At 40.6% G+C, this 27,845-nt stretch overlaps 3 protein-coding genes across 10 annotated transcripts in view; 2 read left to right on the forward strand and 1 right to left on the reverse strand.

Moving 5' to 3' along the window:
• Positions 1-2,752, forward strand: part of CTNNAL1 (catenin alpha like 1) — a 53,559-nt gene extending 50,807 nt beyond the window's left edge. For 5 of the 6 annotated variants that reach the window (XM_006088043.3, XM_023753298.1, XM_023753300.1 and 2 more), the window contains 4 exons: positions 642-698; positions 839-952; positions 1,585-1,668; positions 1,804-2,752. In XM_006088043.3, the coding sequence (XP_006088105.1) occupies positions 642-698; positions 839-952; positions 1,585-1,668; positions 1,804-1,869 (321 nt within the window). In that variant the 3' untranslated portion in view covers positions 1,870-2,752. The remainder of the gene's footprint in view (positions 1-641; positions 699-838; positions 953-1,584; positions 1,669-1,803) is intronic. The other variant, XM_023753297.1, reaches the window with a different exon arrangement.
• A 597-nt stretch (positions 2,753-3,349) lies between these two features.
• Positions 3,350-9,394, reverse strand: FAM206A (family with sequence similarity 206 member A). The gene is made up of 6 exons (XM_006088044.3): positions 9,206-9,394; positions 7,739-7,790; positions 7,036-7,165; positions 4,846-4,922; positions 4,696-4,765; positions 3,350-4,601 (listed from the first exon to the last, which is right to left on the reverse strand). Exons 1-6 carry the CDS (start codon positions 9,387-9,389, stop codon positions 4,464-4,466), a joined length of 651 nt encoding a protein of 216 aa, XP_006088106.2. The 5' UTR covers positions 9,390-9,394; the 3' UTR covers positions 3,350-4,463.
• Positions 9,395-9,488: 94 nt separating this feature from the next.
• Positions 9,489-27,845, forward strand: part of ELP1 (elongator complex protein 1) — a 58,507-nt gene continuing 40,150 nt past the window's right edge. For 2 of the 3 annotated variants that reach the window (XR_002829062.1, XR_002829061.1), the window contains exons 1-7: positions 13,122-13,271; positions 19,922-20,074; positions 21,671-21,752; positions 22,453-22,533; positions 24,662-24,747; positions 26,239-26,335; positions 26,935-27,025. Coding sequence is in view for 1 of the 3 variants with exons in the window: in XM_006088045.3 (XP_006088107.1) it covers positions 13,122-13,271; positions 19,922-20,074; positions 21,671-21,752; positions 22,453-22,533; positions 24,662-24,747; positions 26,239-26,335; positions 26,935-27,025 (740 nt within the window). In the remaining 2 variants the exon portion in view is untranslated. Of the gene's footprint in view, positions 9,808-13,108; positions 13,272-19,921; positions 20,075-21,670; positions 21,753-22,452; positions 22,534-24,661; positions 24,748-26,238; positions 26,336-26,934; positions 27,026-27,845 lie in introns of those variants that run through there. The other variant, XM_006088045.3, reaches the window with a different exon arrangement.

Consider the following 27,845-nt stretch of genomic DNA (forward strand, 5'->3'; position numbering starts at 1 on the left):
TAAAGAACGTGTGTGTGCCCGACCGGTTTGGCTCAGTGGATAGAGCGTTGGCCTGAGGACTCAAGGGTCCCAGGTTCGATTCCAGTCAGGGGCATGTACGTTGGTTGCGGGCACATCCCCAGTGGGGGGTGTGCAGGAGGCAGCTGATCGATGTTTCTCTCTCATCTGTGTTTCTAACTCTCTCTCCCTCTCCCTTCCTCTCTGTAAAAAATCAATAAAATATATATATATAAAAAAAAGAACGTGTGTGGGTGACAAATTTAATCTTGCTTAGCTGGAAGTAGGGATGTTCTAAGCCTTTTCGGCTCATGTTCTAAAATCTGTCACCCTTTTATAATTGGGGGTATTACAAGATGAGCTTTGGATCCCTCCAGAAGCTCAGACACAGTTTGTATGGCTAAGTATCATAGGTCCATGGACCCTCAAGTACTTGGAGGCTTCCAGGTGTAGAGGAGCCTCCTTAGGGATGGATGCTGCAGCAGGTCGGGGAAGCCGCCTTCTGAATACCATTAAAACCTTGTGGTTTCCTGGGTGCAACAGAAAATGTAGGTGCACCATGACAGGCCTTTTATGAGCATTTTTCCTTCCAACTATCCAGAAGACATACATCGAAAGTAGTGATATTTCTTTCTTCCCACCAGGTTTTCGCTGAAGAGGGCTTAAAGGTTGCTTCAAGTGCACAAGCTTTCTCAAAACAGGTAACGCAGGCCCACTTGCCTGATGTTGGAGGTGATGTCATGAATGCCCACTTTGGGGTATATTACTAAGGCGTAAAGGTATTTAAGATTGAAAGATAGAGTTTGCTGGAGTTGTTATAACTTCCCAAATTACATTTCAGCTGAAAGATGACGACAAGCTTATGCTTCTCCTGGAAATAAACAAGCTAATCCCTCTATGCCACCAGCTCCAGACAATAACTAAGACCCCTGTGCAGAATCAAGGGCTTCTAAAGGTAAAAGTGAGGGTGGGTTATCCAGGTAGGCACTTGAGACTTGGACACTTCGTTAGCAGATTAGCCTCCAGCCCCCTTTTCTTCAAATAAAGAGCTAATAACCACAGAAGAGCAATTTATTTCCATTTTTCTTGGTATGAATTCCAGTCACCTATTATCTGCAGTTATAAGTGACCCCAGGAAGCAGTAGGTTCACCAAATAAATTGGCTTTTTGACATGATTAATTCCATAGCATTAAGTCACTTCCCTTAAATCCTAATGTCAGCACATATCTAAGGCACAGACTCCTGAGTAGGGGCTCCATTCATAGGGAATTAATTGGAGTGCCACAAAGCAGGGTGCCGGAGGAGTTGCAAAGTAGGGGGTTCACTGCCACTATTTGAAATGCTTAGAGGAGCCCCAAAACAGCCTAAAGTAAAACGGGTTGATTTTCCATCCATTCTTGGGGATTCATGAACTGGGCACGAGAACCAGCAACAATCCTTGCATCTGTGTCCTAGGGCCTCAGGTTATCAAGAACCCTTAGAGTTCCATAATGGAGAAACGTTATCATTTAAAAGTAAATGGTGATGAAGTCTTCTGAAGTACCCCTTGTAAAGGAGTTTGATTTGCTCACCTTTTGTCACTATAGGTCGATAAATGTATTACAAAGACAAGATCCATGATGGCTATTTTGGTCCAGCTTCTCTCACTTTGCTTTAAACTACTGAAGAAGGTGAGCTAGTTTTCTATCTTCCACTCACATTTTAAAAACGAGTTTAAAGGACAATGCAAAAGAAAATAGTTATTTAATTTTTATAAATTTTATTTTGAGAGTAAAGAAGAAATTAACTATGTTAACTCTTTCCAGCTTCAGATGGAAAACAACAGATGGGTCTCAGTCATGAATAAAGACTCTGTGGATGGTAAAACTTGAGAAGTTTTTGAGAGCAGATCTCGGGAACACCATATGGCAAAGCTGACATTTTTGAAAGCAAATGATCCTTTATATTTCTTGAAATTCAGTCATTTTATAAAGAAAATAACATTGAAGTACTGCTTTATTTTCTGATCATGAAACCGATTGTGGCTTTTTGACAATTAAAGTGCTGTGGTAGTTGCTAGAATTCTAATTGCAGTGTGATTTTAAAATGAGACATTGCCACCAATATTCTTTAAAAGTCAAGCCAAATATCCCAGCTGTCTTAATGACGGTTTAATCCAAAGAAGCTATTTTGAATATGTGCTCACCTTTGGCATATTTTACCTTCCTGTTTTCCGGTTGTTATTTAAGCTTATCATCTAGAACACTAACAAGCAGGAAATACACGGTAGTCTGGTTGAAAGCAGTTTTTCTTAAGCCTGTGGCCTCTTCTTTAATCCCTCTGTCCACCGAGTGTGAGTGGGCCTCTTGGCCACCCGCTGTCACAGATCATCCATGCAAGGAGCACACATTTGTTTTCTAACGAGCATTTCACAGGCCAAGGCCATCTGTTGTGATGCATATCCCTCCCCCACCCCCAAAGCTGGGTCATGGAGCTCACGCCATGGAATCCTGGAGGAACTCACAGAAGGTTTTTAGTTCTAGTTGTAGCCGAGCAGCCTGTCTACCCTGAACACTAGCTGGAATCCTAAACCTATTGTGCTGGCTTTAAAAAAGTTTTTAAACTGTCTTCAGTAGTGACCGATGGAATGGAAGATGGAAGACAGAGAATGATAGAACTAAGAAGCTGTTTCAAATAAATTCTGAATCATACATTTTATATATGTGCCTTTGGAATGTTCATTGTAAAACAAATAAACATCTTTATTCTTTTTAATTTCGGGGTTTAGAGCTTTTCTTGTTTTTGTGGGGTGGGATTTGATGGAAGGGTCTGGTTTATAGGTCCTGCCTACCTGATATAGTGCCAGTAACTTTGGTTTGGACTTGTGATGGTGCTTGTATCCCAATGCTTTGAAATCTTAACAGGACAGGTCAGTTGCCAATTGCCTATAGTTTTATAAGCTTGTCTGATGACTCTTATCTGGGTTAGCCATCATAATAGTCACAAGATTCCAAAGACCCACAGTACCACCAATTAGGAAGTCAGTATTTTATTGAAGGAAACTTTAATTGTATGGGCCTCTTCTTTATAAAAATCATGAAGCGTGATTTTTATTCCCTGAAACCAGAATATTTTAAAATTACAATAGAAATAATGGTGAATGAGAGGTAGTTATATGTAAAATAGATGTAATTTTTTTTACTATCATTGTGCTGCCCAAACTGGGGGCCTGCTGGTTTGTGATACATTCTCAGTGCACAGCACTGTCAGCGTAGATGCTTGCAGAGTTACTACCTGGATCATGTCTGGTGGGTATACCTGGGGACAGTCATGCTGGCACTTAAGTTACAAGTTTTTCTTGTGAGTCAAAAATAATTTTTCAATTTTATTTACAAAATACTTTTACAGACCTGAAATGAGAATATTCTCTTATTTAAGTTCAAGTGGGGGTGGGGAAGGGATGATTTATGACTTCTACAGCAGAAGATAGGGAACCAAAGGAATTTACATGTCAATTGATTTCTTTTGTACTATTGTTTGGATTTAAAAACAAATATTTAAACATACATGTTTCGGCCCTTAAAAAAAATAACAATTTTAAAGTCTTTTATTTAAAATTCAGTATGAATAAGTATACAATCTTAAAACATAAATTCAGTTTTGTTTTCTAGTTCAAATGATGTGAAAGCTTTTGTTCTAGTCAAAGGCCTCTGTCTTTGAATTACGGTAACTTCTTTCTTGTTACCCTGTAGGTAGTGTGAGACTGTTACAGAGTGACTATAATGTATGTACTGTATTATAATGCTTCCATAAATTAGGAAAGCCCTTTGCATTTTTCAAAGCCTTTTCACATTGTCCCTCATAGAAGCCACAGCGTTAGAGTTCTACTTTGTCTCAGAGAGGAAGGCCATCCTGCGGCATAAAGACTAGAGAAGGTACATCTACACTCAGCCTCTTCCTATAGCCTGCAGAGGACTTGGGGCAGAAGGGGTGGGACCAGACCTTTTGGTAGTGTCACACTGAAGCACACTGGGTAAGAGAGGTCAGCTGTTGTTTCCTTTACCGTCAAACTGATGGAAGTATGAGCAAAAACAATGAACCATGCCATAACATTTAAACAGAAGTATGTCAAAATGTAGTATTTACTAATGAGTTATAGCATGGGTAGATTATTTTTACTTGCTACTTTAAAACTTGTGTCTTTTCCAAATTTCCCCCAAAATGCTCTGCTTGTTTTTAATTAGAAATGTTGTTTGTCAGTTTTTAGAAAGAGAAAAGCAAAAGAGGAGCAGGCTAGGTCCATGGCAGGGCAGATCTGAGAAGCTAAAGACAAATGGGAACCAAGGCTTGTCTTGCAAGAGAAAGGGGAAAAAAACACAGGCTTCCCTGCAGAAGGCTGGCTGCGGAGTATGCTTCTGCCATACGGTGGTACTTCTTCAGTGCACGAATCGAATGCTGCGTTGCTTTTCATGTGCCATCTTAGTCCTCACGATGTGGCTGTTGTGGCATTACTGCGTTTTACCACAACTTCTTCATATTGTTTTTGTGTCAGTAACCCTTCGGTTATGCTTTTACTTTCTTCAAATTTGGGCAACACAACTGCAATGTAACCTTCAGTGGATGGCTAGAAAGGAAACAGAACATTTAGTTCTGTCATATGACAAAAATCAGACGAAAAGTATGTGGATGGAACCATACTTCTCCCCCACCCCCTTTACCTTCTCCTGAAGAATAGAAGGCTTATGGAGAATATTTTCATTCACTTCCATCAGCCGTCCTCTAACACAGCTATTGAAAAAAAGAGCTGTTTTGAAGAAAAATATTATCTCCTTTTTTATCTCCTAAATTGTGGTTAAAAAGTAACTCACCTAGATATAGTATATTCTTCCCCATCTGAGCAGTAAATCTTACACAGCGGTGCAAGTTCTGTTAGAAACTGTGCTCCCTGAAAATGAAAGGAAGTAATTAATACACATTTTCGCTTTCCTTTGAGAGGTAGCCCTCAGTGTCATCATAGTATATATTCATGGAATTAGTGTTTTAAAAACCATTTATTTAAACATTTATATAAGTGCCTGCTATGGGCCAGGTACCAACCTAGGTTCTAGGGGAAAAAGCAAACTAAGACACATGTGATAATAGGTAGTTTAAAGATTAAGAATATATTTTATGAACTTCAAATGAGAAAGCTGCATATAGCTAAGTATAAAGATTTCAACAGTGTAGGAAAGTCCATCAATAAGCAATAATAGAAAATTCAACATGAGAGTGTGACACCAATATTGTACAAAGTTAACTTCATTAAGATTCTGACCTTCTCTAAGACGGTTTGAAAAAGGGATGTTTTTCTACTTAACAAGTAATGAACTTGGAGGAAAATTTGGAAAACATATAAGTTGTAAGTAGCAAATAAGAATCATTTACCCATTATCCTATAACCCAGAAGTAAATACCACATTTTTAAAAATATATATTTTTATTGATTTCAGAGAGAAAGGGAGAGGGAGAGAGAGATAGAAACATCAATGATAAGAGAGACTCATTGATCAGCTGCTTACTGCACGCCCCCTACTGAGATCGAGCATGCAAAAGGGAATTGAACCTGCGACCCTTCAGTCCACAGGCCAATGCTCTATCCACTGGGCCAAATTGGCTAGGGCAATACCACATTTTGACATATCTGTTAGAATGCTAAGGCACGTTATTGTTTCATGTACTCCACACTCTATGGATATATCTGGGGAGTTTCTGACAAAAATCTACAAGGAGGCTCATGGGAACTGAGGCAGGCATGTCTCGTGTTGCTCTTCCCCACCCCAGGAATTTTTCCTGGAGTGAACATAGGCATTTGAGGTCAAGATGCTCTGCCTTATGATCTTACCCCTCAACACGTTATTATACAACATTCAGATGCACCACACTGGCTTCACTCCTCTGCATGTGGATACTGTACTTCATTTCAAAATACTAGTCCGTGGGACTCCCCGCCTTTAGGAGGAAGGTGTGGGTACTCATCCCAGAGGGTTTGTCTACCACTGGGACTATGTCAAAAGAGCAGAAGTGTTTTGACTCCTTTTTATCACCTCCCTTGGAAGACCAAATGACTGGCAGTGCTGAGATCGAATTAAAACTTATCGGTAGTGGTTTCTATTTGCAGGTCTCTCTGTTCCTCAGTAGGAACAACAGTGTTACTATTTTGGATAAAGATTTATCACAGGACGTTCACAAGCACTAAGTGTTTTTCCTTGTAATTTGCAGACTTTGTCTTTTAAGAATGGTCCATGCTTTTCTAAGTCCATGTTTCCTGAGTGAGGAAAAAATCAATACTCATAAGCCATGTTGTTAGGGGATTTCAGGCCAACAAAGGAGAGTATAGACATGGGTCTTCTAGAACAGTGAGGGTTGTTGGCAGAAATTGTTAGTATGCACTCAGCACATGAAAGACCTAAATCATCCTCTGTGACAGATGCACTAAAAGTAATCCTCTCCTTTAATGTGTTCATCCTGCCTAGGGTTGTAGAGGGTAGAGATAGCATTGTATACAACCGAGCATTAGGTGGAAGTAGAGGGTGTGGCTATATGTGTATGAAATTGGCAATGGAAAATGCTAAGGAGCAAATACTGTATATTTTTTAAGATTGCTTTTTTCACACATCAGGGAATATTCTTGTGTTTTTTTGTTGTTTTTTTTATTATGGAAATATATGGTAGAGTTGGTCACCTAAATTTTACAGAACTCAAAATACTGGTTTAACAAAACTGGAAGGGACAAAATATCTCATTATCGTGGTATTCGAGCTGTCTTTTCAAAGGCCCACCTTCCCCTTCATCCTGGGGATGACGGGTGGTGATACAGAACCTGAAATGACAGATCCTATACCTCCTGGAATGCCTTATTTGTTTGGTCTGAGAATTTCTCTAGGGTCAATGTTTTCTTAAGATCAGCATCTCAAACTGCCAGGGAAGGATGCTGAGCATACATCACTGGATTCTAAGACTGAGTGGACCTATCTTTACTATGACGTAGAGGATTTAAGTAGAGAATTATAGGAACATACCCGTTTAAATTTCCCAGAGACCTTGTTCTCAAGTCTGCTACAGTTGGTACTGATTTGATAGGAAATGCTTTTAATTGTTTTTCCGCTTTGAAGAACTGGATGAGATTCTGCCAATGTGATGACACATATTCTACAAGGAGCAAGAATTGGTCCTGTATTACTGCTTGGCATAACTTTTCCTCATATAGCACAGTATTCCTCCTGACAAAAGAATATCTGAATTGACATTTGTTTAGTCAAACTATCATTTTCCTCTGATTACTGTAGAAGGGAATGCAATGATAAAATAGGAGAAAATGGGATTTTACATACTTCCCAAAGAGAAGAGTACCAGGTCTTCAGGTAGCACTGAGGTAGAAGAGAGAGTCGTTAGGTAGTATACAGGATACCACCTAGACCTCCACCCTAGCTTTCTCCATGGGCTCTGACAATTCACTGGTTAAGCAAAGGCTGGTTACTTCAGGCAGTAGTAGCTGACTGAGGGCATGGTGGTCCATTTGGATGTTTGGATAATCACATTTGTTTAACGTGAGTAGGCACTGAAAGGCTCATTCTTGTCAACCTAACTCCTATCATAAATAATACTATTTCAACACAGTGAAAAATAATCATTTATTGAACATTAGTTCAATCCAACACCATACCAGGCTACTATACCAGAAAAAAAAATTTTTTTTTAATTTAAAATTCCCAATTTGCTTACCGGTTAGAGTGCTGTAGTATACAGTGGTCCTCACAGGGTTTTCCTTTGACATCTAGAAGAATGAACAGGTCAGGAGGTTGTGGAGTCAATATTTACTACTTACTGTATAGCACTTTCTTTGGTTCATAGAGATAGTAAATTATGAAGATTGTACACATTCCAATCACTTGTATCCTTTCATTACTCGAAAAGATATACCTAAAAGGCTTGCTATAAAGTAAAGAGATGTGGCCCGGATGGAATCATTCATTCATCATTAAAGTGATTACCCTTTGCTCCATCTTGCTTTAAAATAAGTACACATTATTTCTATTAGAAAAATGCACGCAATGCATTCTTTATATAATACAGTGTGTATGTTTTAGAGGGACCAACTCCTGGTTTGCCTAGGACTGTCCTGATGTTAACGCTGAATGTCTCGGATTCCGGAAAAACTTTCAGTCATTGGTAAACAAGGACAGTTAGTCATCCAAAATGTGGCTAATAATACCTATGCTACAATATTTTTAAAAATGAGTACACCTGTTATCCCTGAATGCAATGGAGCAAGTATGGGGTTAGAAGAAGGTCCCCAGCGATGTTTCCACCTCTGATATTCACTGCCTACACAAACAACGGAACACCCAATTATTAAGTGGCCGATGTATAGAATACCAGCGGCTTCTCTTTCAGTAACACTGTTGGATTCTGGCTTGCTATCCCTTCCCCCACAGGCCTGATCTAAACTCTAAGGGACCTCAGGAGACTTGCACCCAGGGGAGCAATGGGCAGTGGCAGCTCATCCCCAGCTAACCCCTGGACCTGCTCCCAAGGCCCCCTTTAATCTGGTCCAGTGAGCTGACAGCACCCGCCTAGGCTCACTTCTCTCCGGTAAGGTTTTAGGGAGCCAAAGCAGCCCCGCCTATTCTCTCTCCTGTTGCTTTTATCCTAAGCCTTTCTGTTTCCCTGTCCCCAACTTTAATAAACCTACTCTAAAAAAAAAAGAGCAATACACAAAAGCACACACAAGATGTTAGATTCTGTTTTCTAAATGCCTCTAGTCTGACCCACCTTCTCCCCATCTCCACAGTCTCTACCTCAGTTCCAACCAGATCATGTAAGTCATTTTCTGCATGGCCACTCCCTACAGAATTTGCAAAGCCCTTGGGCACTCCAGGAGACTGCCGTCCAGCCCCTGCCTACCTGGGCGCCTCACCTTAAACCATCTTCCCGCCAGCAACCCACCCAGGAATTCGCGCAGCGCTCGCCAGCCCTAGAATGCGCTCTGCTGGCATTTTAGCCTTTGCAAATACCCATTCCCTTCTGTTTTAAAAAAAGCAATACACAAACACACACAAAATTGTTACATTCCTTCCATCGTGGGGCAGAAGCGCCGGAGAGAGCGCGCGTGGTTCTGATGTGTCACCGTCGTCCCTGCTGCATCAGGCCAATATGGCCCCGTAGAGACCTACATTATTCCCCACTTACCCGCTTTGTACCAGCGAGTGAAGTAACGATCCACAAGTGACGGCGCCGCGGACTCCACGGCCACCGGCTCGGTAGCCATGGCGACCTCGGGCGCCGCTCCCTCCGCCCTCGGAGACCCGAGCGCTTCCTCCATGTTGGCCTGGAGGAGGCGGTCCTTCCGGCGCGCGGCCTGCGGCGTGCGCATGCGCACTGTAATACTGGCCCTGCAGGCTCCGCCCACCGACGCCAGCCATTGGGCTTGGGGTTGACGTCAACGTGGGGATCAACTACAATAGCATTTCTCTGTCTTTCTGGGGCCGCCTGCGGAAAAAGCCGGTCACGCCCCTTCGGCCGAGTGACGTCTTTCCCGCGCCACTCTGCCCGTGTCGGGCCTGCTTCGCTTGCAAGTCGTTGTCCCATCCGCTGCCTCTGCGTCGGCTTCAGCCACTAACTACCTCGGGGCTCCAGGGGCCCAGTGGCCCGGAGGCCCAGTGCGCCCGCGAGAGCTCGGAGCCGCGGACGGAGAGGCGCGTGCGCAGCCCCGGGCGGACTCCGGGAGGCCAGCTGCGCGTGGCCCGGGAGGCGAGGAACGCCCCGTTGTTTGGGAGGGAACGCGGCGTCAGGTAAGCGTTCCGGTGACTCCTGGGGTGTGGACACGCAGCCCGGCCCTGCCCGCCAGGTCCTGATGCCGGGAGCCCCGAGCGCGCGCCTCTGCCTGGTGCAGGCCCAGGCGTGGGGTGCTGCGTGACCACCTCTGCCCTCGAGCCTTAAGTTCTCTTTCTGCAGGTTTGCCTCCGCCCGCGGCATTGGGCACGCGTACCCATCCTGCGGATGCCTTGCAGGAGTGGGCAGGACCGCTGAAAGCGAATCAATTAATGCGCCACAGAAGGCGATGGTTATCAGAAGTTCCCAGACGGTGGCGGGTCCCTTCCCGGGTCTGGGACTTTTTCGTGATGCCCCCTGTGCTTCTCCATCTATTGTGGGGTATTATATGGCCCTCTATACCGTGGAGACAGGGACTCGGAATCATTTCTTGTCTGTATTGGAGCACTTACCCAGTTCTCATTCAATGTATTGTTTTGTTTGTAATCCTCACCGGAAGATATTTTTCCACTGATTTTTAGAGAGGGGGAGGGTGAGAGACAGAGAGAGAGAGGGAGAGAAAGAGAGAGAGAAAGAGAGAGAGAGAGAGAGAGAGAGAGAGAAAAACATCAGTGAGAGAGAGAGACATTGATTGGTTGTCTCCAGCATGCGCCCCAGCCGCGTCCAGGAGTGAACCTGCGCCCAGGTACAAGCCCTTGACTGGGAAAGGAACCGCGATCCTTCCTTGCGCAGGCCCATGCTCTACCACTGAGCCACACGGCCAGGACTCTTTCCGTGTTTGATGTAGGCCGCACACCAGTGATTGGGATGGACTGGGTACTTACTGTATGAAGGATTCAAGCTGTATACTGACCGACAGCCACGGAGGTAACCAGTGAATAGTTTAGAATAAAAAGTGTGAGCAAAAAGTAGGCAGTTTTCAAGTTGGGGAGCAGAGAGAGTAGAAGTGCCATGTCCCCAAATAGGGAAAACGTGTGTTGGGGAAATAGCAAGTACTTACTTCATTTTCCAGGTTGCATTGATGTGTTTGTGAGGCATTCTTGCGGTAACATTAGGAGGTTGAAAATGTGGGTTTAGTATCCCATGTAGGGAGGCTTAGGGCTAGACGTTTCCATCTCGGTAGCATATTAGTCATCTGCCTGGTACTTGTAGTCAGTCAGAGGCTTCATAATTAGCTAAGAGACAGATGTGTAAAGGAGCCAGGGAAGACAATGGAGTTGTCAGAAATTTGGGAGATCAGGATTGATCTCTAGTGTAGAGAGTTCTTTACTACATTTAAAGACAGAAAAGTCGAATCATCGAGGGCTAGGAGTTGGAGATTGCAGATGTAAAAGAAAGGGTACTAATAAGTTGGGGTCCTGGGAGAGTTTGGAGGATACTCCTTTGCTGTCCTTGCAAATTGTGGGGACACTTGAGAAGGTAAGGGAGTCAGGATGATGGGTGTGAACATTTAGATAAGTTCTTTTTGAGACTGGGAGAGTCGGGGATGGGGGAGATGAATGATGAGCTCACCTTGGCAGGTGATTCTGGAAGCTCAGTGATTTGAGAACTCAGGTCGTTTGTTGCATTTGTCAGTCAGGGTCCAGTTGGAAAAGTTGAAATCACATTATTATTTGAACAGAATTTAATATGAAGAACTAGTTAAATAGCTGTTGGAGGAACAAAAAGCAAAAGGTAAACTGATGGAAGTAGCTACAACACTTAGCTAGGGCTGGGGATCAAAACAAGGGAAGCCCTTGGGATTATCATGCCTGAACTTGGAGCAGAGGCATTATAAAGCAAGCACTCAGACCTCTGGAATTCAGAGGAGGAGCCCTCCTATTGCTGGATTTCAGACACCTGGAGGGGGCCTGCCAGGTTATTGCTGGTACCTCCAGGGATGGGGGAGATGAGGCTGGTCATGGGAGTATGTACTAAAGACTGGGACCAAGGGCCCCTGCAAGGATGAAAGCCCATTGCTGGGGCAGCAGTGATGGGAACAGTAAGATGACAGGAAATAGTGAGTTCCTCTCAGCTCTCAATGCCTTTACCCTCCAGATTCGTATCCTTCAGTACATCGACCTCAGGGCTCCACAGGTTATTGGTGAATATTCACAGGGAGGGATATGAAGATATTTTGATGATCTGATCATGGCAACAGTAACAATAATAATTATTATTAGGTGAACCAGAATGAAAGAGCCCGGAAACTACACATTTGATCCCCCTCGTGTCTGTCCTTACCTCTTGCTACTATATCACCTGTTTACTCCCCTCTAGTCAGACATGCCAGGCAGTCTCTCATCTCAAATCTACCAGTCCTTTCAGATCTATACCAGTGGTCATCTCCATGTTTAAAGAAAGATCAAGGATGTAATTTTTATATGCTTTGGAAAGCCTAAACTTTCTGTGTGGAATTAAATTTAAAACCTTTATGGTATAATACAGGTTCAAATAATTTCTAGAAGTTCTTGAATATAAATATCACCTAAGCTTATAAACCATTGTTTACCTTGATTTTTTTTCTTGCTTCCACCATGCATGGTTTTGCCTTTCTCTTAAACCACATTTTATATGTTATCCTTCATATTACACTTAACATTATCTGCTGTGTAGGAGGATTACCTCATCTTTTTCAATGTCATATGTATGAAATGCCAAGATGAGAGAATTCTTTTTAGAATATGGTGGCTTTAAGGCCATTGTGGTTTGTGTAATTGCCACTCCTAACATAACTTAGGGATTTCCAATTATAAACCTTAGAGGGATCAGAATATAAATACCCAGCACATTAATATTTGTTTTCCTCTTACTTAGATAATATTATACATTAAAGCAAGTCTGGTTTTGCCAGATTGAAGTAGGTTTCCTATTTATCATTCTTTTCTCACCTTACTATTACACTGGTAAAAACCAGGCCAGGAAAGCTGAATTACATGAAGTAATTATATCAAGTCATTAAGCAACTCAAACATTGGTTATCATTTTGAAGTAAACTGTTGTAATTTTACAGGTCTTATTTTCCCCCTGAGAACAGTACATCCTTATATTCTACTTTTGATTTAAATTTTAACTTTTTTAATGGAAGTATATCCCAGTTTATATATAAATATACCTAGTGATATTAAAGTAATTTCATTCCAGATTTTCTTCAAATATTTATATGGATTTCACATGATTTTATAAATCTATTGGATTATAAAGTTACCCTTATATTCAAATATAAAATGTTTTCCCATTCATTTTGTTCTTTCAAATTTACTGAGGAATAACTGATGTTAAATCTTTTTTTGTCTTAGAAGTGAGTGTTTTATCAAGGGATATTTGTACTTTTTTTTTCAGGAATAGCTTCACCATGAGAAATCTGAAGTTACTTCGGACCCTGGAGTTCAGGGATATTCAGGCTCCAGGGACACCTCAGTGTTTCTCTTTCCGAACTGAGCGGAGCACAGTGCTCATTGGCTCAGAACATGGACTGATAGAAGTGGACCCTGTCACAAGAGAAGTGAGTTACTGATTGAGAATGCAAGCATTTGGCATGACCGCTGACTTGTTTTTTTTCCAAACTTGCTTCCCCCAGATAGTCTTTAAATCGTACTGAATTTTTATATTCCTAAATGAGAACTCCCTTTGTTTTACAGTGATGTCATATTAGGTGTAATTTAAATAGTAACCTACCTTTTACTTTGCTACTGTTTTAAATATGAGTTGGCAAAACTCTGACCTCATATTTTATGTGGGCACCCTACTTTTTACCCTTTCTACCTTGGAATTTTTTGTAATAGTGGTTCTCAACTAGGGATGCAACTGAAAATTGCCATTTTAAAACTGTTTCAGCCTCCATCTCATACCAATTAAATCAGAATCTTCACTTCAGGATCTTGAGCATGTGTGTGTGTATATTTATATATGGTGAGTCAAAAGTAGGTTAATGGTTGTTTATATGGAAAATAATACAATTAATAAATAATAATACAAGAATAAACTCTGGACAGAAGAAAGATGGTGGAGGAATAGGAGGATCTTTCTCCTACCTGCTCCCAGAATCTAACTAGAATTAGAACTACAGTGGGAAATATTCACCCTGAAATACCTGCTTTAGACAGAGGGAAGAGACTTTTAAACAAGGAAGGCCAGAAACCACCTCTAGACTTGTAGGAAGGGCAGGGTTGAGAGAGGCCTTTGGCTGAGCTGTCAGGAGCCATGGGCCAAGGGTGAGGAGGGTTCCCTGGGAGAGAGGCTAGGACAGCCAGAGGGTTGAGCCACTGGGCAGTAGCTGCCCACACAGCAACCAGAGGTGCATAATGTTAGGTACTTCTAACAGAGCGCCGAGCAGCTTGGCAACAGCCACCCACGTAGCAACCAGCGCCTGGCTTCTATCAGCCAGGGAGCCAGAGCTCAGGAATTCCGTGCCCAGTCTCTCACCCAAGTTTTGTTGGAGTGGGAGGTGCATAGTGGAGTTGTCTGGGGAGAGACGGGTAGAAGTGGTTGGGGAGCATGGCAGGGAGGACGGCTGCCGGGATACCTGTGCTATCCCTCCCATTCTCCCATATTACAGCAGTATTTCTCCTGAGACGCACAAGCCCCTCCCTGTACCAAAAGCCTGGGAAAAGGCAATTACCCCACCCCTTGGGATACAGCTCAGGAGGCAGCAATCTCAGGGAGCATCAGTGGCTGGCTATCTTGCATGAATATTCCCCCTTTTTTCTTTCCCTTTTCTTCCCCTTTTCTAGTATTACTTAATTTTTATTTTATTATTAGTAGTAGTATTATCTTTTTTGTTTATTATTCTTGTTGTGTTGTCTTTTCTTTCCTAATTTTCTTTTCTTTGGGGTTTTTTTGCTGTTGTTGTAGGGTTCTTTTGTACGTTTTGTTTTGTTTTGTTCTGTTCTGTCAGCACCTGCACGGCATGGTCAGGCTTGAGCATCACAGTTATCCAGCCTGAGAAGAATCTCACCCATGAATGGGAAAACAACGGTAAAGACCCAATTACAACAGAAGAGCCCAAATCACAAAAGGGTCACTACTAGAGCATGCAGCTCAGTAGTTCAGGGAGTCTGCACCACTGGGTCCAACAGGACATTTACTACAAAAGACCACCCCTGCTAAGACTAGAGTCATAGCAGGTATTTTAATACATAAAAACAAACTCAAAGATACAACTTAAAGGGGAAGACAAAGAACCCCTAAATGAAAGAAAAGGAGGAATCTCCAGTAAAAGATCTAAAAGAGATGGAGGTAAGCAATTTACCAGACATAGAGTTCAGAGTAATAGTTATAAAGATGCCCAAGAAACTTAGTGAAAACTACAAGGAACTTAGTGGAAACTACATCAGCACGAAAAAGACTATAGAAACGATGAATAAGAACCAATTGGAAATGAAGCATATTGTATTTGATATCAATAATACACTGGGAGGAATTAAAAGCAGGATTGATGAAGCAGAGGATTGAATCAGCAATTTGGAAGACAAAGTGGAATGACACTCAGAGAAACAAAAGGCAAAAAACATTTAAAAAGCATGAGGAGAGGTTAAGGGAACTTTGGGACAACCTGAAACAGAACAACATCTGCATTGTTGGGGTACCAGAGGGATAAGAAAGTGAGCAAGGGAAAGAGAACCTGCTTGAAGAAATAATGACAGAAAACTTTCCTAACCTGGTGAAGGGAGAAGTTACACACAAGTTCAGGAAGCACAGAGAGTTCCGTTCAAGAGGAACCCAAAGAGACCCACACCAAGACACATCATAATTAAATGTTAAATGTTGCACTAGCCAGTTTGACTCAGTGGATAGAGTGTTGGCCTGCGGCTAAAGGGTCCCGGGTTCAATTCCGGTCAAGGGCACATGCCTGGCTTGTGGGCTCAATCCCCAGTGGGGTGTGTGCAGGAGGCAGCCAATCAATGACTCTCATTGATGTTTCTATCCCTCTCTCCCTTTCTCTGACTGAAATCAATAAAAAAATATTTTTTTAAAAACAAAGGCTATAAGAGACAAGGTCACTATATAAGGCTAGATGGATCATTCCAACAAAAAGATATAACCCTGTTAAACATATGCACCCAATACAGGAGCACCTAAATATATTTTTAAAACTACTGGAGACTGTAAAGGAGAGATAGACAACAATACAGTCATAGTAGGGGACTTTAACACCCCATTGACATCACTGGATAGATCTTCCAGACAAAAAAAAAATCAACCTGGAAACAATGACCCTAAGTAATGCACTAGATCAGATGGAGTTAATTGATATTTACAGAACATTTCACCCCAAAGCTGCAGAATATACATTCTTCTCAAATGTACATGAAACATTGTCAGAGATAGACCACATGTTAGGACACAAAACAAGTCTGTACAAATTCAAGAAAATTGAAATCATATCAAGCATCTTCTCAGATCATGATGGCATGAGGCTAGACATCAACTACAATAAAAACACCCCAAAACATTCAAACACATGAAGACTAAGGAGTATGTTATTAAATAATAAATGGTTTACCAATGTGATCAAGGAAGAATTAAAAAACATCCTGGAAACAAATGAAAATGAACAAAATCTAGGGACACAGTGAAAGCATTCCTGGGAGGGAAGTTCATAGCATTACAGGCCCACCTCAAGAAGCAAGAAAAAGCTCAAACAATCTAACCCTACAACTTAGAACAATGAGAAAAGCCCAGAGGAAGTAGAGGGAAAGGAATAATAAAGATCAGAGTGGAAATAAATTACATGGAGGATAAATAATATAAAAGATCAATGAAACCAAGAGCTGGTTCTTCAAAAAGATAAACACCTTAGCCAGACTCATCAAAAAACAAAGAAGTGATGACCCAAATAAATAAAATCAGCAATGAAAGAGACGAAGTAACAACTGACACCACAGAAATACAAAGGATTGAAAGAAATACTATCAACACCTATATTCCAACAAACAGCCTCGGTGAAATTGACAAATTCCTGGAAACATACAGTATTCTAAAACTCAATCAGGAGGAATCAGAAAACCCTGAATAGGCTGGAAACAATGAAATTGAAGCAGCAATAAAAAAAAAACCTCTCAGCAAACAAAAGACCTGGCCTGGATGGTTTCATAGGGGAGTTTTACCAAACATTCAAAAAAGAACTAACACCTATCATCCTCAAACTATTCTAAAAAATTCAAGTGAAGGAAGGCTTCTAAGCTCCTTTTATAAGGCCAGCATTATCCTAATTCCAAAACCAGATAGTGATACTACAAAGAAAGAAAATTAGAGTCCAATATCTCTGATGAACATAGATGCTAAAATCCTAAGCAAAATATTAGCAAACCAGTTCTAGCAATACATTAAAAAGATCGTACACCATGAGCAAGTGGGATTCATTATGGGGATGTGAGGCATGTACATTATTCACAACTCAAATGTGTTATGTCACATAAACACAATGGAGGATAAAAATCACATGGTTTTATCAATAGACTCAGGGAATGGATTTGACAAAATCCAGCACCCATTTTTTATAAAAAACTCTGAAAAGTGGAAATAGAAGGAGCATACCTCAAAATATCAACATAATAAAGGCCATATCTGGCAAAACTACAGCCAACATCATACGCAATGGGCAAAAACTAAAATACATTTACCCTAAAAACAGGAATAAAACAGGGTTGTCCACTTTCACTGCTCTTTTTCAACATAGTACTGGAAGTCCTAGTTATAGCAATAAGACAATAAGAAAAAATAAAAAGCATCCAAATTGAAAGAGGTTAAGTAAAACTTATTCACAAGTGAGATTGTACATAGGAAACCCTAAAGATTTTTACCAAAAACTACATTTATTTCTGCAAAGTAAATAACAAAATTAATATCCAAAAATCGATAGCATTTTTATATGCCAATAAAGAACTCTCAGGAAGAGAAACTAAAAAAAACAATCCCATTTACTATTGCAATGAAGAAAAATGAGAAACCTAGGGAAAAAATTAAACAAAAAGGTAAAAATCCTGTACTCAGTAAGCTATAGGTAATTGAAAAAAAAAACACACAAAAAACAGAGGAAAATGCAAACAGTAGAAACATATACCTTGTTCATAGATTGGAAGAATTGATTATTAAAATGCCCATACTGCCCAAAGCAATCTGTAGATTCAATGTAATCCCCATTAAAATACCTTCTGCTTATTTCACAGATCTAGGACAAATATTTCAGAAATTTATGCAGAACCAAAAAGACCTTCAATAGCCACAGCAATCTTAAGAAAGAAGAACAGAGTTGGAGGGATCACAATACCAGATATCAAACTACACTGCAAAGCCATTGCAATAAAAGCAGCCTGGTACTGGTACAAGAATAGGCATCTAGAGCAGTGGGAGAAAGCAGAGACCCCAGAAATTAGCCCACACCAATATGGGTAATTAATACTTGATAAAGTAGGCAAGAGCATACAATGGAGTAAAAACAATCTATTCAATAAATGGTATTGGGAAAATTTGACAGGTACATGCAAAAAAAAAAAAAGAAACTAGATTATCAACTTACACCATACACAAGAATGAATCCAAAAAGGATAACAGACTTGAATGTAAGTTTCAAAACCCATAAAAATCCCAGAAAAAACCATAGGCATCAAACTTAGACATCTCAAGTAGCAGAATTTTTGCTGATACATCTCATAGGGCAAGAGAAACGGGAAAAAAATAAGCAAATTGGACTATATCAAACCAATACGTTTCTGCACAGCAAAGATATCATGAAATGAAAAAGGAGAACGTATTTGTCGGTGATACATCTGGTAAGTGGTTAATTTCCCAAATATATAAAGAACTTACACAAAAAAAGGAAGACGATACAATTTAAAAATGGGCAAAAGACCTGAATAGACACTTTTGCAAAAAGGACATACAGTTGACCCAGAGACATGGAAAAATGCTCAACGTCACTAATCATCAGAGAGATGAAAATGACAGTGAGGTACCATCTCACACCTGGCAGAATGGCTACCATAAAAAAAAAATCAACCAATGCTGGTGAGGATGTAGGGAAACGGGAACTGTAGTGGATGCAGACTTGTGCAGGTACTATGGAAGACAGTATGGAGAATCCTCAAAAAATTAAAAGTGTAACTGCTGTTTGACCTAGCTATCTCACTTCTGGGAGTATATTCTAAGAATCCCAAAACACCAATCAGAAACAATATATGTACCCCAATGTTCATAGCAGCGTTATTTACAATAGCTAAGATCTGGAAACAGCCCAAGTGCCCATAAGTGGATGAATGGATAAAAAAGCCATTGTACATTTACACAATGGAATACTATGCAGCTGTACAAAAAGAAGGATCTTTTACCCTTTGTGACAGAATGGAGGGACCTGGAAATTATTATGCCAAGTGAAATGAGCCAATCAGAGAGAGACAAACATCATACGATTTCACTTATATGTGGAATCTAATGAACAAAATAAGCTGATCAAAAATAGGTCCAGAGACATGGAAGCATGGAACAGACTGGCAGATCTCAGAGGGAAGGAGTGGGGGGAGAAGTGGGAAGAGATTAACCAAAGAACTTGTTATGTATAGCTTATGGATACAGACAATAGTATGGTGAAGGCCTGGGGTAGGGTGGGAGCTAGGCGGATGTGGAAAATGGTGGAACATCTATAATACCCTCAACAATAAAAATTAAAAAAAAAAATAATAAGCTGTTTCATGTACTCAAGTGTAAACCTACTTTTGCCCATCCCTGTATATATTTAAAAGCTATTTGGATTGATTCTAATATCTTTCCTTAATTATATTTTGCTACTGATGTATTTTAGGTGATTACATTCTTAGTCCCCTTCCTCCATCGATAGAAATCTTAGAAAACTATAGTCAGAAAAAGAAAGCCATAGTTATTAGCTTTATGTTTTAATGGATATTTTTTAAGAGACCAGGCTTTTTGCTTGTATTTTATGTTTATCAAAAAGCTTGCATTAACTATTTTTCTTGTTAAAGATAGTAGGGTTATGAGAGTCCTTAAGTGAAAGTTTGGATTTTTATCTAGAAAAAAAATTTTTTGAAAGCTTTTATATTATAAAAGAAGCATTAAAAAGCATTTTGTTTCTGGAAATGTTGTGAATTGTTCTTATAAGTAGATTGGCTTAATTTGCTTATGTGTTTGTTTTGATGGAAGGTGAGAAATGAAATTTCTTTAGTGGCAGAAGGCTTTCTCCCAGAGGATGGAAGTGGCCGCATTGTTGGTATTCAGGACTTGCTGGATCAGGAGTCTGTGTGCATGGCCACGACTTCTGGAGATGTCATACTGTGCAATCTCAGCACACTCCAGGTAAGTGCAATGTTCCTTGTGGAGGAAGTTTCAAGCATCCTCCAACAAGACCTTGCTTTGAGTAGAAGTTTAAAAATTCAGGCGATGTACTATTTAAGCATTTTACAAATTACAGTCGTTGCAATATATATTTCTTTACAAAAAAATTGTTGGTTTGGCTTCAGCTATATTTCAGGATTCTTCTAAAACTCAGTTTTGTCTACTGCATTTGTTAATCAGAACAATTACAACCTGGCCATTCTTCTGTGGGTGTAGTTGACCTCTTATCAAAATCTGATCCTGAGTTGTAACCTATATTTCTCAATTAGAAAGTCTTTGAAATATTTATGATTGCCAGAGGAGATAGATTTCAACCATTAGCCTCTTTCTCTACTCTAGCATAAGACTGATTTCTGGATTTCTATCCTTTTTAACAGCAAGAGTTTCAGACTAAAAAAGTCTAAGTCTTTTTAAACTTTTTTGATTACTACATGAGTTGTGATCTCTTTAACATTGATTGTGCAATGAGACTTACAGTATTACTAATAATATAATGATAGTAGTAGCAGACATTTAGTCAATGTTTACAATGTGCCAGGCACTTTGTCAAGTGCTTTTCAAGCAGAATTTTATTTAATATTCACTACAATCTTAAGAGGTAGAGTGTTTTCTGATTCTTTAGAACTAGAGGAAATTGAGGCACAGAGAGCTTAAGTAACTAGGCCAAAGTCATACGGTTTTCAGAGGGGATATGAACCCTGGCAGTCTAAATCTGATACCTTTGCTTTTAACCATTGCATTTAGTGCAGTAATAAATCTTACTTTCAATTTATGGTAAGAAATATCAAAGACATCAAGTACAACTTAAATAGTGTTTCTCACATTTAAAAGGTATGCTTTTGTTTTTAAAACTTTCTGTAGCAATTTTTCCTGATTACTGACCTCCTCCTATCCATTAATTTAATTAAATGGTGCTAATCCTCCCTATTTGTGGCTTTTCAATGTATGCAAGACAGAATCCATGTTCTTATTGTACCTTATAGAACCTTTCATATGTGTTCCCCAAATTCCTTTTAGCCTCTCCCCTCCCCCATCATCGTGTGTGTGTGTGTGTGTGTGTGTGTGTGTGTGTGTGTGTGTATGTGTGTGTGTGTGTATGCCTTATGCTCTACTTGCAGCTGTTATTTAACTGCTCTTTTTTGAATTTTGTGCCTCAATATTGCATTTCCCTCTGATGTCTTTTTCCTGGCCCTATTATCACCCTTCAAGGCACCTTTCCAGAAAAGCTTTCCTGAACTCCTGGGCTACTAGTGCTTTCTTGCTCTGAGCCTTCACTTAATTCCCAGAAACCTCAATGATAGCTCTAATGCCACTGTAGAGCCATCTTTTCATCTCCTTTCTGAGATAACTCTGGGAGGAATGGCGTGTCCATAGTCATGTCCACTTCCTGTGCCCTGTGTCATGCCTAGTCTCTCAATACCTGATACTGAATAAATGTTTATTGAATATATTCACGGTTGTGTGTTTTGTTTTTAATTATTTTGATTATGGTTACAGTAAATTTTCACTGAGACAGTGGGGTTTTAATCTCTCTTACTTTTTTTCTGTCTGTCTCAGCTGGAATGTGTAGGGAGTGTAGCCAGTGGTATTGCAGTCATGAGTTGGAGTCCTGACCAAGAGCTGGTGCTTCTTGCTACAGGTAAACTTGTCATTGATCTCATCTGACTTTTATAAAACACTTGAGGCCTAGTGCATGAAATTCATGCACTTCGGGGGGGGGGGAGCCCGGCCTGCACCCCCTCGTAGTCTGCGAGCCCTTGGAAGCTGTCAGTCTGACATCCTTAGCGCTGCCACAGACCTGCCACCACCGCTGAGCTTGCCAGCCATGAGCCTGGCTTCTGGCTGAGCAGTGCTCCCCCTGTGGGAGCACACTGACCACTGGGGGCAGCTCCTGCATTGAGTGTCTGCCCCTGGTGGTCAGGGCACATCATAATGAGCGGTTGAGCGACCTTAGCATATCATGAGCATATTACACTTTGATTTGTTGAATGGACGACTGGACCCTTAGCATATTAGGCTTTTATTATATAGGATGGCTCCTAATATCTCACAGGGTTAAGCTGTGTAGGTTTCAAAAATTTTCTTTGAACAATTATACTAGTGTTATAATTTAGAGAGGACTTTTATGTTAGCTTTACAACATAAATAGCTGAGAATAAGCATCACGTCAAAAGCTCTTTGCTTTTATGAGAGTCAAACATTTAGAATGAATTCTGTCTGTCTTGTTCTGACTATAAACTCCTTCACACCAGCTCTGTAGCTTCCAGTGCTATTGTTACTTATGGAATGGCAAATTTGTAGTATGAAAATGAAATTATTCTTGTTTGTGCCCCTTCAAGGTCAACAGACTCTGATTATGATGACAAAAGACTTTGAACCGATCATGGAACATCAGATCCACCAGGATGATTTTGGTGAAAGTGAGTATAGCTTTGTTTGAAATGTCTTGTGATCTGAGTTCCACTCAAGTTTGATCATTGTCTTGTGCACTAATCTCCATGTCATAACCCAAAGGACTATAATGTTTGAACTTCCATTCACTAAGTGTCTGATCGCCCAGTTCCTTTGACCCACTTCCAATCTTGAAAGGCATACTTCAGTGCCTCTCCCGGTCTGAGAGTTAGCTTTGTCAATAATCTGGGGAATAGAAATCTATGCTTAGGGTCATCTTGATAGTTGTTGCTCAGGAAAGGGACTACACTAGCTAGACAGAGGCGGGGAACGTTATGGGCTGTATAAGGCTGCAAAATCATTTGGCCTGGCCCTGCCAAGACATTAGGGATGAGTTAATGTTTGACCAAATATAGCAGGCTAATTGTGAAGTTGATAATTTTGTATGGCCCTTGAATGATGTTATAAATATCCAAATGGCCCTTGGCAGAAAAAAGATTCCTCACTTCTGAGCTAGAATGAGGAGGGCATTTCTGGGGTACAACTTTGGGGAGAAAACAAGAAAGATTTTCAATTTTTGCTGAGGTCTAATTTCATGCCTTCTTATTCCACCAACTCTGAGAAGTCATTTAGAAAATGGCTACTCATTTATTCATTCAAAAGTAATTTATTTGTTCAGTAATAATTTTGGAGTCGGTATGAACCCAGCAGTGTTAGGTGCTGTAGAGAATTTGGCTTTTCTCTTAAGGAGTTCCATTAGTTCACTGACAACTTGATGTGCAGGTATTCGGGTAGCATAAGGGGAGGAAGGGAGTAATGGAGAGGGAAGACTTTGCAGACGTGGCTACTGCAGTTGGTCTTCGGTAAATGAGGGGGGAGGGGAGGGAGGGGAGGGAAGTGGACCAAACAAGTGAATAAACCCATTCCAGGGCAAGGTGTTTCCCGGAAGCCTTTGACACATCATAACTTTTTCAGACAACTGTGAATACTTAAGCATCAGTGGTTGGCAGGATGTGAATGTGGAATGAAATAAACAGGATGGATTTTGATTACGTTTGGTAGGAAGGGAATTTGAACATTTGAGTTATAGGTGATCAGCCATTAAAGGTTTTGATGATACAAGATTGAGTGATTGGTGCATAGGGAAGAGGAAGGGTGATCTGGCAAGAGGTTGCCATAGGAATATAGGTGAGGGATAAAGAAGGTGGGTGGTGGGGCCAAAAGAGGGAATAAATTCAGGAAAAATTTGATTCTCAACGAGGATGGGAGTACATTGTTTGGAATTATCTGAACAACTCTTTTGGAATATGTGTGCATGGTTCCTCTCCTGCCCTAGCCAGTTTGAAAAATACCAGTTTAGAAAGTACAATAGTAGGCTTTGGGTATGTAGATGAAGAAGAAAGTTTAATGCAGTGGTTCTCAACCTTCCTAATGCCGCGACCCTTTAATACAGTTCCTCATGTTGTGGTGACCCCCAATTTCATTGTTACAAATTGAACATAATTAAAGCATAGTAATTAATCACAAAAACAATATGTAATTATATATGTGTTTTCCGATGGTCTTAGGCGACCCCTATGAAAGGGTTGTTCGATCCCCAAAGGGATCGCGACCCACAGGTTAAGAACCGCTGGTTTAATGGGACTCCAGCCTGAAGCTCACGTGGTGGGAATAAAGGTGCCAGGATTTGAGAGGGAAGGTGGGAAGTGCTGGACTGTAAGGGGTAGGTGGTGAGTTATGTTTTTGGTTTGTTTCAGGGCTACATGGTATCACTATGTGAAGTAGGCAAATATAAGGGGCCAAATCATTGGCATGTAGGAATCTTTACAATCTTGGGAATAGATGAACTTGCTCAGGGAGCAGGTATGGTCCTGGAAGAGTGCAGGATCCAGGATGGGTCTCTGGGGCGTTCAGCTTTGAGGACAATCATAGAGATAGATAGTAACCAGCACACCTTTGCATGGGAAAGTGCCCTGGGCCTACCTAATCCCACCTACTTTTTCATAATGTTGACTGCTGGTCAATTTATTGAGAGGTCTCAGAGCACCCAAGTAATTACAGTCCCTAACTTCTTGGAAAGTAGCAATGAAACTGCTTTTATTTAATTTCATTTAGCTCACTGGTTGTCTTGCATGTTCTCAATCATTTGTTCTCTAGACAAGTTTATCACAGTTGGATGGGGCAGGAAGGAGACCCAGTTCCACGGATCAGAAGGCAGGCAAGCGGCCTTTCAGGTGCAAATGGTAAGGTTGATCTGATGGATAAAGACACTTAGAGGCTAATAAGGGACAGATGTCTTGTGCTTTTTAGTAAAGCTGATGCTGTTCAGAAAACCTCAGGGAATGAGTCATCCTAGGACAGTGATGGCGAACCTTTTGAGCTCGGCGTGTCAGCATTTTGAAAAACCCTAACTTAACTCTGGTGCCGTGTCACATATAGAAATTTTTTGATATTTGCAACCATAGTAAAACAAAGATTTTTATTGTTGATATTTATTTTATATATTTAAATGCCATTTAACAAAGAAAAATCAACCAAAAAAATGAGTTCGTGTGTCACCTCTGACACGCATGTCATAGGTTCGCCATCACTGTCCTAGGAAGATCTTTCTTTTTTAATGCCAGTTGCTTCACCTTTTTTTTTTCTTCAGTGTATGGAATAATTATAACCAATATTCAGTGTAAAAAATAAATCACAGAAATAAAACACTTCGTGTATCTCTTCTTGATATGCAGAAGAACTGTTTTTATACTTTCCTACATATGTAGATACTAGATTTTTTTTCCTGATTTTTCCTTTTGGATGAAACTTATTTTCCTTCATTCTGGATACATTTTGAAGGTAGAGCTACAAGATTTATTAATAATAGATCAGGTGTGGGGTGTGAGAGAGTGGAATTGAGGATGATTTGGGGCCTAAGCAAATGAAAGCATTGTGTGTATATTATATGTAGAAATTTCCATGAACTGCCCTTATAGGATAAATGAGTCATGTACTGCCTGCCAGGTACATTTTTCATCTTTCATTACTTCTAGCTGCATTTTGTGAATCGTATTTCATCTCTTAACCCTGCACCTGAGGAAGTTTGTGTTCTCTACCATGGTTTCGTTTCGCCTAGAATGAATCTGGTTAGGCTGCCAGTGTATTCCCTGGGGTGCAGACGGTGGCACCATTCTGACTTAACCTGTCACAGGAATGGATGATGGCTGCTCAGGTGGAGTGGTCCCCAACCCCGCAAAGTTGGTTTCTGTCTTGAAGGCCTTCAGGATTGAGATGCAGGTGGCACTGGGCTGTGTTCATCATTGCTGCTGCCTTTATTACCTCTGGCTCCGCTCTTCTGTGCACTGTTGTGAAGCTTACACAACAAATAGAACTCTCTCTCTGTTCTATTTATATTTAGACAAACAACATTTATTTTCTTGTCGAAGTTACCTGGTAGATTCCTCAACTCATTGGTGTTAATATCTTGATCTGTAACTTTCTTCCTGTTGCTTGAAGGCCATTTTTTTTTTAATGCCCAAAGAAGAATTTTGTTTTGTTTGAAATTCTTTTCTATTGGTGATTTCTTCATCTAAGGATCCTTTCATTAGAAGAGTTCCTGAGGTTTCTATGAAGCTGGTTTTTTCTAGGTAGTTTAATATCATATGAAAGATTGACATTTAATAGCCTGAGGCTTGTTTGATTCTGGGCCATTTAAGGCCCCCAGTGACATCTGTCTTTCCTCATCTCTTTAGATTGAGTCTGCTTTGCCCTGGGATGACCAGAGACCACAAATCACCTGGCGTGGTGATGGACAGTTTTTTGCCGTGAGTGTTGTTTGCCCAGAGACAGGTATGGAAATAAATTGCTGTTAAACAAACAAACAAAAAGTTTATCTTATTAAATTCAGGAAAGTTTATTCTCTCTTTTTTTAGGTGATACTCAGCATTTTAAAGATTTTTTAAAAATTGATTCTTAGAGATAGAGGAAAGGAGAGGGAGAGAGAAACATCAATGTGAGAGTGAAACATCGATCTGCTGCCTGCTACACAATCTCTACTGGGGACTGAGCCCACAACACAGGCAGCCTTTTGGTGTATGAGAATCCAACTGGCAACATTTTGTTGCATGGGATGCCGCCAACCAACTGAGCCACACTGGCCAGGGCAATTTTTTCTTTCTCATTGAGAGTTTTCTTTTATTACATAAAGATATACTTTAGATGTTAATGAATTGAGAACTAAGAATTAGAAGAGTTCTTTGAGGCTATTTTATCCAGCCTCCTATGTGTTGGACACAAATTTTTACCAAGATTAATCTAATTTGTTTGTAAAACTATGACAGTTTTTGTTAATAAGAGGGGTGTTTGAAAAGTTCCAACTTGACAATACTTATCATAATGCTTTAAGTTTGTTTGTTTGTTGTTTTGTTTCCTCTGTACCTACTGCATAGGGGCTCGGAAGGTCCGAGTGTGGAACCGTGAGTTTGCTTTACAGTCAACCAGTGAGCCTGTGGCAGGACTGGGCCCAGCTCTGGCCTGGAAGTGAGTGGGAGAAGTAATCTTTTAACTCCTTCAGAATTCTTGGAACTGAGGGTGGGGGTAAGGAGAAGAGATCAACCAAAGGACTTGTATGCAAACATATAAGCCTAACCAATGGACACAGACACCAGGGGGATGAGGGCATAAGTGGGGGGATGGGGAGGCAATTGGGGGGGCGGGAAATAAGGACACATATGTAATACCTTAATCAATAAAGAAAAAAGAATACAAAAAAAAGAATTCTTGGAACTGGGGTAGAGGTGGTATCTATTGAATGTGGGTGTTTATATAACACAAAAAGAGAATTACTTTTTTTCATTTGGCTGTAAGCCTGTATGTTTTTTTTAGTTCCCTGAAGTCTGACTTCAATTTGAATAGTAGATTTTGAGTTTCTTCGAAGATCTCACAATTCTGAGGCTCATACGTTTTGTAGGTTATAGGCAGGGTCTCCATGAAGCCATTGTATAAAACAAAATGGTGCTTAGAAGGGAAGTCGCTGTATGCACAGCTCTGTGGGCAGTAGAGCTCTGGTGAGGACTAGGAACAGGGCTTCCTTTCTGTGCACAATCTCCCACACCAAGGGAATCTGTTTGCCGAGGAACGTGCAGGGTGGATCCAGCCTGATTCTCTTGGCCCTGCACCCTTGTGTGGTTATAGCCTGCTTGTGATTGTGGCTGCCCTTAATATAGATAGAGGATGTGTCTCATCCACTGTCTCAGTAGCATCTGTTATATGCAAAGCCACGAGGTCTGTAGGTTTTAGATATCTCATTTCCCACCAGTATTTGAGTAGCAGTTGGATGATAGAGCAAAGAGAAAAATGT

The sequence above is a fragment of the Myotis lucifugus genome, unplaced genomic scaffold (assembly GCF_000147115.1).
Source record: "Myotis lucifugus unplaced genomic scaffold, Myoluc2.0 scaffold_43, whole genome shotgun sequence".
Classification (NCBI taxonomy): Eukaryota; Metazoa; Chordata; class Mammalia; order Chiroptera; family Vespertilionidae; genus Myotis; species Myotis lucifugus.